Below are 10997 nucleotides of genomic sequence, written 5' to 3' on the forward strand. Positions count from 1 at the left end.
CCTTAACTTGTTTCAGCAAAATGAAGCTAGTGACCTTTCTTTCAGCAAAGTAAAAGGAGCAAGTTACTCGGTAAGAGTTATGAAATGTAATAATCTCAAAATTGAATAAATAAGAGAATTCAGGGCATACTTTCTATTATAAGCAATGGAAGAAACGGTTTATTTGATACCATAACAATACAAACCGATTACGGCTTCAGGTGCAATGGCTTTTGCAGCTAATTAATGCAGCATATACAACAAAACCACTCTCAAATGTTATTGCAACACTGGCTATTTCCACACATACATATGACTACTCTAAATACCACGACGGAAACCCAACTAGTGGAAGCTACTCACAATAATAATATTACATATCAAAGTGAAATGAGAAATGCATCAAACCAAGGTACACTATAATAAGTGTTTTAACAACATAAATGACAGCCAAATGCCACAAATTAAATCGATTATTGAGGGGCTTGGAATGATGCTAGTGAACAGACTCGTCCACATCGATTCTGCGATAACTTTCATGGTGTTCTTCCATGCTCGAAGCAGCATCTGGCTCTTCCAGTTCTTCATTTTCTTCCTCTGGTTTTCTCCAAAATCCTATGTTCTTCACTGCACAAGTGAACGACTTCACCGAGCTGCAGTGGCTTACTTCGACATACTTTAGCCTAGGCATTGCACTTTTGATTTCTTCCCATGTCTCCTCTAGTTTTGGCAAGAACTTCAAGCACAGCCCTTCTATTTTCCATTTATTTCCTTCACTACCCCTGAAACGATCGCTCATATGTTGTAGCATGTTGGAATCTTCGATACAAAGATATTGCAATCGATCTAGCAATTCAGGGGCTATCCATGCTGGGGTAGTGTTTCCACAGAAGTGCCTTAGGTACAACTCTTCGAGAGATTTAGGTGGTGACAACTTCTCCAGCCTCTCTAAGAAAATTTCATCTTTACGGTCACCAGCATTAATAATTAGCATCCTTAGCTGTTGAAATTGTTCGAGTACTGTTAATTCGTCTTCCTCTATCATGCTTCCATCCATGACATCCAATTGTAGTACTCGAAGTTCTCTCAGACCCTTAAGATCACGCAAGTGACACGCATTTGGTGTTGTTGTATCAGGTATCTTGAAGCCATACAACTCTTGAAGATGTGAGAGTTTGGAGAGACCAAGTGGTAGATAAGAAAGAGAGGTACAATTCCCCACATCCAAGACGATCAACTTTGGAAGAGAAGTGATTGATCTTGGGAGCTGTTTTAGGTTCTTGCATTCAGCAAGTACCAAAATTTGGAGGCCCCATAACTTTTTGATGGATCGTGGCAATTTAGTCAAGTTTGCCACATCTTGAAAACTCAAATAACCTAGGCGTTTCAAGGATGTGATCCAACGCCACATATCATTTTCACAAAATTCGGAACTCTTCTCAAACTTGATGTGTGAGAGGTCTAAAACGCGGAGAGTCTTGACTTTGGCCAATGCAACCTTCCTAGTGAAGCCAATGCAATTGGCTTTGGTGAGAAGAAGTGCCCTTAACTTTGAGTTTCCATCCAAGGGCTGCAACAATGTTTCATTTGTCACGCCCAAACGGCGAGAGTGGATTGTGGCTATGTTTGCATTGTTCCCATCTAAACTGCAAAAGCTCTCTTCTTTTGCAACTTTGATTATCATTTCCCGAATCATGTCATGCATTTTGCAACTGTAGACTCTCCCATCATAGTTTCTTTTTCTCACCGCTTCAACCAGGCATCGACTGATCAGTTCTGATAAGCATTCAAGAGCCATTTTTCTTGCAATTTTTTTTCCTTTTTGGTAAACGAATCCTTCTCCAATCCACCAATTTGCCAGTTGATCAAACTCTATCTCGTAATCCTCTGGATAAATTGCAAAACATAGAATACACCGCTTCAACTTGAGAGGAAGCTCATCATAACTTCGTTGGAGAGTAGCCAATAAGGAATCATGGCTGTTGCATTCGTCTGCAAATATCTGAGGCAAATCTTCACTTATCGGCTGCCACACAGAAAGCAACTGAAGTTTCGATGAAAGCAAGCCTCCAATTGTCTTGATTGCTAGGGGAAGACCACCACATTTTCTCAGTATGTCTTTTCCCACACGTTCTAATTCAGTATCCTTGCATTTTCCCTTGGATGACACGAACGCAACCTTGCAAAATAACAACCAGCCCTCTTCCTCAGAAAGCAGCTCGGGTCGGTGAATTTGTTCTTCCTTGACTCCCATTCTCTTAACAACATCTTCGTTTCTAGATGTGATAATGACACAGCTGCTCTGCTTCTCTGATTTGGGCAGTCCTCCTGAGATCCATTTCCACCAGCCGTCATCAATGCTCCACACATCATCCATGACAATTAAGTATTTTTTGTTCGAAAGTGCTTCATGAATTCTCTTCAACAACACATTTCTATCTGACCCGTGATCGTTCTTTTTGAGCTGCTGCAGAATACTCTTCATGATCTCAAGCTCATCGAAAGTTGATTTACAAACCCAAATTCTCATGTCAAAGCATGACGTGACTCCTCTATCGTTGTAAATCTTTTGTGCAAGTGTGGTTTTACCCACACCTCCCATCCCTACAATACCAATTAGATGTAGAGATCCATTGCAAGGAATGATCCACCTTTTCAGTATCCTGGTATCTTCAGCTAAACCAACGGTCTGATATTCATTGAAAATGTCTGATGTCCATCGCACCCTTCCACTACCACTGCTACTGAGTTCTTCACTTTTATATAGGCTAACCGTAGGAGCAACGATGTTCAAATTTTGACGCATATTCACTATTTCCCTATTGATTTCTGCCAACTTCTTTCCAACCTGATTACGGAAATACAGTCCACGTGGAGAAATAGAGGACGAATAACTGTTTTTCATCTTCTCATAATCTACTCGGTTTTGGCAGTCAACGACCAGGTCATCTATTCTATAAATCAGTTCTCGTAATTTAGCAGAGGCATCCTCAACAGTCTTGTACTTGTCTTTGTGCTTCTCCATGTCATTGAGGTATGATTGCAAAGTTTTAAGATTTTCCTTCATAGTCTCAAACTCATGTTCAAATCCAAGGACATATTTAACTTGAGCATCAACTTTGTCAACCAAGCCCTCCATTAGGATCTCAATAGCCTTATCAACTAACGCACCTTCTATCATTTTTAGCCTGCAAAACTTCCTTTCAGAAATCTCGTCAGTCTAAAATAGACTTTAGACTGTAAGAAAGATGAAAACAATCATGATAATATGGTGTGAGAAAGCAGTTCCCATAGAGATATCAAGTACAAGAGTAATTACATATAACTGGCATGTCAAATTACTAATATTTATGACTCCTATGCCCTTAGGGTAACAATGTACGTACTCATACGATGTGCAAAATGATCAGTTCCAATAGAGAAGGAGAATTCGTTGACTTTAACCATTATATTGAGAGAAGGGTCTATGGGAAGGCAATTAGATATATCATTCATGCATTAAATAGAAACATACTTGCTTGCAAAAGGTACATATAACATAATAAATGTATGACGTATGTCATTCTTTTTTACATAAACTGCAGCATCATCTACCAACATACCGATAATACAAAATACAAATAAAGAATTTAAGAATATGTCAATGCTTATTTATGTAACTAGATGAACATTTAACTAACTGGCCCAACAGTTTGTATTAGTTTACTCCTATTTATTTAGGTTTCTGGCCAACTTCTGCACTGGAAGTATTCATTTAATCATTTCCCCTTATTATTGCTTTGAAGAGAAATTTTTGTTCCAGTAAGTTCTCCTAATGACGAGTTGTCAATTCTACTATTTTATACCTGGTACCTGTTGCAATCTTTTCCTTGAATTTTGTTGTACAGCTAAGTGAATGATCAGTTAAAAAAAAAAAAAAAAAAAAAAAAAAAGAACATTAATCACATAAACTACTAACTGCATTTGCGCATATTTTTAACATTGTCAGAAAACAAAATGAATAGTGTTTGTAACTTGGTAGTTCTAAACTACCAGGTTATGAGCAATAACTGTGAATCAAAATATTCTACTAAGCTAATGACTTGCTCATGGACAAAGCTACTGCTAGTTCTAACAGAAGTATGCTAGATTGGATTTTCATAAAATTTTGAGGGCTTTTGGAATTATAGCAGCAATTGATGCAACTAACTTATGTTGTAGACTCCACTACAACTGATATTTTGCAAGGGAAACCTATCGACTGACTTTCCAACTGTATATTAGTATCAGGATTACAGCCTCTAGTTACAACAATATGGTCAGGAGCATGTTATCCCTAGTAACATTATCTTCTCAGAGTTGCAAAAACTCAACAAATCTCAAATTGTTGGTGTAGACAAAATCCATGAACATAACAGAGTACAACAATTATCCATATTAAACCATATCACACTGAAATTTGAAAACACACTAAGATTGCTATGAGTAGTAGAACTCCTAATCATTACAAATTAGCAAAAAGAACAGTGAAGTAAATGCTTCATGCAATGACAATTTCATAAAAAGTGACAACTTTTACAATACAGTAGAATCAAACTTTATAAAAATAAAAAGTAAAAAGAGTTAAGAGGATTATGCTTTCAGTTGGAAATATAATGATTTCAGAGTTTTGATATGCAACTAAAAAAACAAAAAACCAAAAAAAAACATGCAACCAAAATAAAAGTAAAAATTGAAGCATATAAAAGAAACCCTAAAAACGGTGCATAAAACAAGAGTCCCAACATAAAGCAGCCGAAACTATGGCGTACTGATCGAACTATGGTAAATTCCAGAGAATAAAGATAGATCAAGACTACAGACGCTGATTCAATCTTTAAACATTTATCAATAAACTCATAACAGAATTTAAATTATGCGTTCAAGCTGTAACACTTTCTGAAATTCTAGCCTTTTTCACACACGTATATACACTTCAGGGTTCGATTGTACTCGTAATGGCATACTTCCCTTTTAATTGACGTTATAAAACCCAGAAGTGTCTCGTCTTGAATTTTTATCTACCTTTAATAAAATATTTTTTAAATGACCTTAACTTGAGAGATTCGCTAGGTAGTTTATTGCCATAGACATAAGTTTTAATTTTTGCTTAAAAGACAAAAATTGTAATCAATTAAGCAGTCTTAAAATATCCCGAACTCCTACAATATAGGAAAAATTAATTTATGTCCATAATTTATGCCCAATGGATAACAAAAACTTTGCCTAGCAAACTTATTGAAGTGGAGACTATTTTTAAATTTTTGTTAGACGGGGCAAAAAATCAAGACCAACCCTTGTGGAGGTCATTTGTGATCTAAACCGTTATTATTGGGCCAAATACATAACATACAAATGTTTATTTTGAATACACTAGCATGTAAACATATCGAACAACACCTAACCTTAATAGAAAATGTTAGTACTATTAAGCACCTGATGATGCTGACATAACAAATGTTAATGTTTTAAATTTTCTTTTATATTGGCGTGTAAAGCTAAACTAATAAACTTGATAAACGTATTAGGTTGGACTAAATTTAATACAACAAAAGAAAGAAGAATAAAAAGAGCAATTTGAAATTATCAAGTCAAATATCTACCTGAGAAATGAGAAGACAAGGCAAAAGTTCGACTCGGAAGACAAATCGGATGGCAAAGTATTCACTTCCAGAATCCATATTATTAACTATCAGGTAATTACATGCGAAATAAATTAAGGTAGTGGAGAAACCATTATTCTTAAACGACGACAAAGCCAATATGGAAAAGGCAGACGGATTCAAAATTTTGACTTTGTGGGTTCTGGATTATAGAAAAGACAGTTTATAGTTTCTGAATAGATTATTTATACCTATTAAGTGAATTTCTTAATATAAATACAGAATTTTAGCCAAAGTTACTGAATTTTGACAGACTCGTAGCTAGAAGCAGGGGCGGAACTAGGTAGGCTGGTGAACCCCTCGTTAAGGCTAAAATTATCTTCTTATGTATATATAGTAGATGTTGCACCCCTTCGCGTATTTACTTCTTCATATTTTTGAACTCCTAAGTAAAAATTCTGACTTCGCCTGCCAGAAATCTAAGTCCAATAATAGACCAGGGGATACAGGACAAACATGAAACTTGAAAAAAGAGAAGGGGAGATGCAGGAAAAACAAGTACAGCTAGTAATATATAATTTTGGTCTACTACAGCTTGAAGAACAAGAGATGTGAATCCTTTTTACCTGACTTCTTCAGGGTAAAGTGCAGATATTAGCTGATAGCAACCCTGCCAAATTAATTTAAAAAAAAAAAAAAGAAACTACTGATCTTTGTTTCAGCAAGTAAAAAGAGCAAATTACTGGGTACGAGTATGATATGTAAGAATCTCAAAATAGCATAATTAGTAAGAGCACTCAGGGCATACCTTTCTATTAACGGTATAGAGCAATGGATGATACGGTTTACTGAAGTACCATAATAATACAGACTGATTATGGCTTCAAAATTCAGATGCAGTAAAGAAACTGCGAATAAATGTACTTTTGGAGGGAATTGGTTGTAATCTTACATGTGATGTATTTCTGTGACTATAGGAACATATATCATTATAGAGCTGAACTGGTCGATATAGTCAACCTAAAATGGAGTTTAGAAAAACAAAATAAAACTAAAAGGAAAAGGACAAAGAAGATTCACATTTCTCCAATAGTGTTAATAGGCATTTGGACATCTGATTTGAAACCATGGTTAATCATGAGATGATATCAACGTTTGGACATGCATTTGAAACTCCAAATCATGCCTTTTTGGATGATTTGGGGTTTCAAACCATGGTTTCGAGCTTTTTAAATATAAAATTTGACTCATAAATTTATATTTTGTAAAAAGAAGATTCATAAATTGGTAGATATTTTTAACAATTAATCCCACCAAATATTTACCAACCTCTATTTATGTCTACCATGTGGAAGGATTATATTAAAGAGTAATTACATTACTATTCATGTTAAATTTTCTTTTTTATTGAACTAAAGTTTGATCAATTGATGTTGTATTTTTTAGAAAAGCCTTCTAACAGCGTATTAATTTTGTTATGAACTATGACTTGCTCATTTGGTAAGATTGTATAAGAATTGAAAATATTTTGATAGTTTTCACAACTTGTGGAGTTTTATGTCTATAAGAAAAAATACAACTTAAGAAATCCAAATTGCATGTCCAAACATGATTTCATCTCATGGTTTCAAAACATGTCCAAACAGCTCAGTGCTCTATAGCTGTACAATAACTAAGTGGTCGTTTGATAAGAGGTATTAGAGAAAATAATAATGGTATCAGTTTGGGTATTATTTAATTCCTGTGTGTTTTTAAGAAGGGGAGTGTTGGGTAACTGATAAAGTTGTTACCATGTGACCAGGATGTCACGGATTCGAACCGTGGAAACGACTTCTTGCAGAAATATAGGGTAAGGTTGCGTACAATAGACCCTTGTGATCCGGCCCTTCCTTAGACCCCGCGCATAGCAGGAACTTAGTGTACTGGGTTGTCCTTTTTTTTTTTTTTTTGTAGTGTTTTTAACCTATGTATAACTAATATCCTGTTTGGCCAAGCTTATTTTTTCCCAAAAATACTTATTTTTCCCAATAAGTGCTTATTTTAAAAGAAGTGAGGTGTTTGACCAAACTTTTGGGAGAAAATAAGTACTTCTAGGGAGTAGCAGAAGCATTTTTTCATAAACTAAAAAAAATAGCTTTTGCTCGAAAGCATTTTTGAGAAAAATACACTTAAAAGCACTTTTTAAAAGCTTGGCCAAACACTAATTGCTGCTCAAAAGTGTTTTTCGCCAAAAGTATTTTTTTGAAAAGTACTTTTGAAAAAAATCACTTTCAAAATAAGTTCATTTTAGAAGCTTGGAAACCTTAAACCTGCACGCTCTCTCCTCTCCCAAGGAGTTTTGAGGGCAGCAACTCTCCCATGGCTGCTTTAGCCGTGCCCCAGCCTCCTGCTGGGGACAAAACACCACCATAACAACTCCACAACAACTCCATAACACTACTAATTCAACACCAAAACCAACATATGTCACACAACTGCAAACAAATTCATCTACCAACCCTATATCAAAAACTGATTTGAAACCAATTGAATTCATTTAGGGTGAGCCAACCATCGAATTCACCATGAAGGAACTTAACGAATTCACCAAAGAGAAAGGACTACGCCAAGCTGTTATTCTCAAGTTTTCTTATGGAAAACCAGATTTACAGGAGCTGCGTAAGGTTATTTTGAAACAACTCGATATTAAAGGTCATTGTAACATTGGACAACTTGAGTTTCGTCATCTCTTGATCAAGTTTGATTTATATGAAGACTTTGTTCACGTTTTATCCAGAAATTCTGGTTATATCAAAGTCAATGGTGAAGAGTAATTGTTTAGAACTTTTCTGTGGACTATATGGTTTAATCCTAAAGAAGAACCATCAAAAGCGATGGCATGGATATCTTTTCCAAATCTCCTGCCAAATCTTTTTGCTAAAAAATCAGTTTTATCAATTGCTTCAGCTGCTGGAAAGCCAATTGTAGTGGACAAAGCCACTCAAGATCGGACAAGGCCAAGTAAGGCTAGAGTAAAGGTAATTCTAGACTTACTGGATAAGCACCCAAAACGAATAAAGTTCTTTGTGGACAAAAGTTCAGGTAAAGTTATTGAACATTATCAAGATTCATTTATGGTAATCTCCCGAAGTATTGTACTCATAGTAAACGTCAAGTGCATGATGAAAATAGTTATCGTTTGATGTTCGACAAGACTGGTGATAAAACCCAGAATGAGGCAGTAAATACAGGTATGGATATGGAGCACTATCAGGGTGACTAAGGGAGATTATAAATGCTAAATTACAGAACAATAGTGATAATTTAGATACTGATGTAGCTGAAAAATCTGCAACTTTTATCGATGCATCACAAGAGAATTCTGGGCAACAACTGATGGTTGGAAATAGTGGTGCTAGAGCTGGTTCGATTAGGACGAATAAGCAACGTGAGAAAGACTCAGTTGTAGCTCGCCCTAGTACTAATGCTCTTGTTTCTACTAGTGATACACAAAAGAAAGTAGGCATGAGTGAAAAAATGTCAACTACTGCTGGTGAAAACGCGACGGATGGATAGATGCGAACTCCAGTTTCGAATGAAACTGTTGAGACTTCAAGTGGGACTAGAAATACCCAAATTGCCGGAAAAAATAACCAACAAGTTGATAATGGTTGGGCTGTAGTTACACATCAAAAATCACTTGGAATTAGGATTAATGAACACACAGCTTCTCAGCAAATTGTGTCACATAATCCTTTTCAAGCTATTGCTCAAAGTGATAATTTGGTACCAACTGGGATTTTAGCTACTACATATGGGGTGCAAGAAAGAGAGTCGAGGTAGAAATTAATGCCCATCGCAATTGATAATGCAGGGGTAATATCAAGAGTTAAAGTCAATGAATTGCAAGTTGATTCGGGGCAGAAAATAAATGCTACATGTGAGATTAAGGCAGCTGATTCTGGGCAGCATGTTGTTGAAAACGAGAACGCTACTGGTGAGACTAATACAACTATTTTTGACGATGCATGGAATCTTGAACACGAGGCGTCGACTATGGGAAATAAGCAACACAAAGATAATTCAACTTCGACGGACATAAGCAAGGAGCAACCTGGACAACTAAATAATGATATAATTCTAGTAATTGACGAGGTTTTGTCCAAGTCTAAGACATGGGCAGAACAGGTTGAAGGTAAAGAATATCAAATTACTGATAGTGAAAGAGAAAGCTTACAGGAGAATAGCTCACCAATTTCGAGTAGTAATCTCAACCATAATGCACCAAGTTTTGGGCCTAAGAGCAGTAGAAAAATTGCAAATCAGGTGACTACTCCAATTGGTAGCAATCAGCAACTTAAAGGGTATGGTTTTACACCTCTAGCTAAGAAAATTTGCACAACCAGTACCACATCTCCTGGGCATATGGGGCAGCAAGCAATATAACCTACAACTTATGATATTGACTTGGACAATGATGATGACATGTCCGATGGGGATGATGAGGATGCTATGCTGGACATATGCTTTGATAAGGTGGCCAAGGATGGAGATCTCTCACCTAGGCAACAACGAAGTGAATGCAACAAAAGCAAAAAAAAGACACATGGAAGGCAACATAGTTGGGATGGTAAGGTGACTGAGGAATTTATTCCAAGGTACCTACCGATGCGACTGACAAAGTAGATGACAGTGTCAACAACTTTAAAAAGATCCAATAAATCCAAGAAGTGATGAACTATCAAGTATTGTTGGACAAATTTAAAGAAGAAGACAAGAGGAAAATACTTTAGATTGATGGGCAAGCTATCTTTTTTAGTTCATACATATATAACATGAAGTTTGAGGTTAATAACTCAACTTTATTCATGACTTTTATATTTTTACATTACTTAAGTATCCTCATTTGTAATATCATCATAGAGTGCATTATAAACTCTGTGATGATCATAGAATACTAAGTTTTCTCTAGCTCTTATTTTCTTTCATGCTTGTTAATTAATAGAGGTTATTTACCTCATTAGGATTAGTAAGGTAAGACCCAGCCCCCCTTACTTGTACTCCTCTCTTTGAGGTTCACTTTTATTTATTAGAAGAAAAAAAAAGATTTTAGAAGCTTGGCCAAACAAGCTATAATACATATAGTAGTTATACACTCTATTCAGTACTATTCGTATACATAGTAAACCATGACATAACAATACTATCCCTATTTTAATTTACCCTACTCAATACTATTCTTATACCTCGTACCACTCTGTGTAGATGTATAAGTCACTAATTCATGACTTCTTATTTCAGGAACCATTTGTTAGATCACAAAAACTCTAAACTAAGGTGCTTGAACATGATTTGGTTGAAATTTTTTCAAAAAGATAATATTTGGAGTTGGAAATAGTTTATGCAGTGGTGGAGCCA

The 10997-nt window shown here is 35.8% G+C and overlaps 1 protein-coding gene across 14 annotated transcripts; it reads right to left on the reverse strand.

The window, feature by feature from the left end:
• Positions 1–235: 235 nt before the first annotated feature.
• Positions 236–10342, reverse strand: LOC132617030 (disease resistance RPP13-like protein 4). 14 transcript variants are annotated; one of them, XM_060331893.1, is made up of 4 exons: positions 9958–10340; positions 9832–9876; positions 6227–6270; positions 236–3167 (listed from the first exon to the last, which is right to left on the reverse strand). In XM_060331893.1, the coding sequence occupies exon 4, from the start codon at positions 3158–3160 to the stop codon at positions 476–478; it is 2685 nt and encodes an 894-aa protein (XP_060187876.1). In that variant the 5' UTR covers positions 3161–3167; positions 6227–6270; positions 9832–9876; positions 9958–10340; the 3' UTR covers positions 236–475. The 14 variants fall into 14 exon arrangements, with proteins under 14 accessions (XP_060187876.1, XP_060187873.1, XP_060187867.1 ...); XM_060331890.1 differs by having other exon boundaries at positions 236–3175; XM_060331884.1 differs by lacking the exon at positions 6227–6270 and having other exon boundaries at positions 9958–10342.
• Positions 10343–10997: the final 655 nt, after the last annotated feature.

This window comes from Lycium barbarum, chromosome 11 (assembly GCF_019175385.1).
Source record: "Lycium barbarum isolate Lr01 chromosome 11, ASM1917538v2, whole genome shotgun sequence".
In the NCBI taxonomy this organism is placed as follows: Eukaryota; Viridiplantae; Streptophyta; class Magnoliopsida; order Solanales; family Solanaceae; genus Lycium; species Lycium barbarum.

Bases quoted from the DNA above. Each gene is read 5' to 3' on its own strand.
- LOC132617030 (XM_060331882.1), bottom strand. From the start codon at position 9,857: ATGGTTGAGATTACTACTCGAAATTG. The intron at 3,180-9,831 runs GTGAGCTATTCT...GATTTCTGAAAG, and splicing joins GAGATTACTACTCGAAATTG to GAAGTTTTGCAGGCTAAAAA.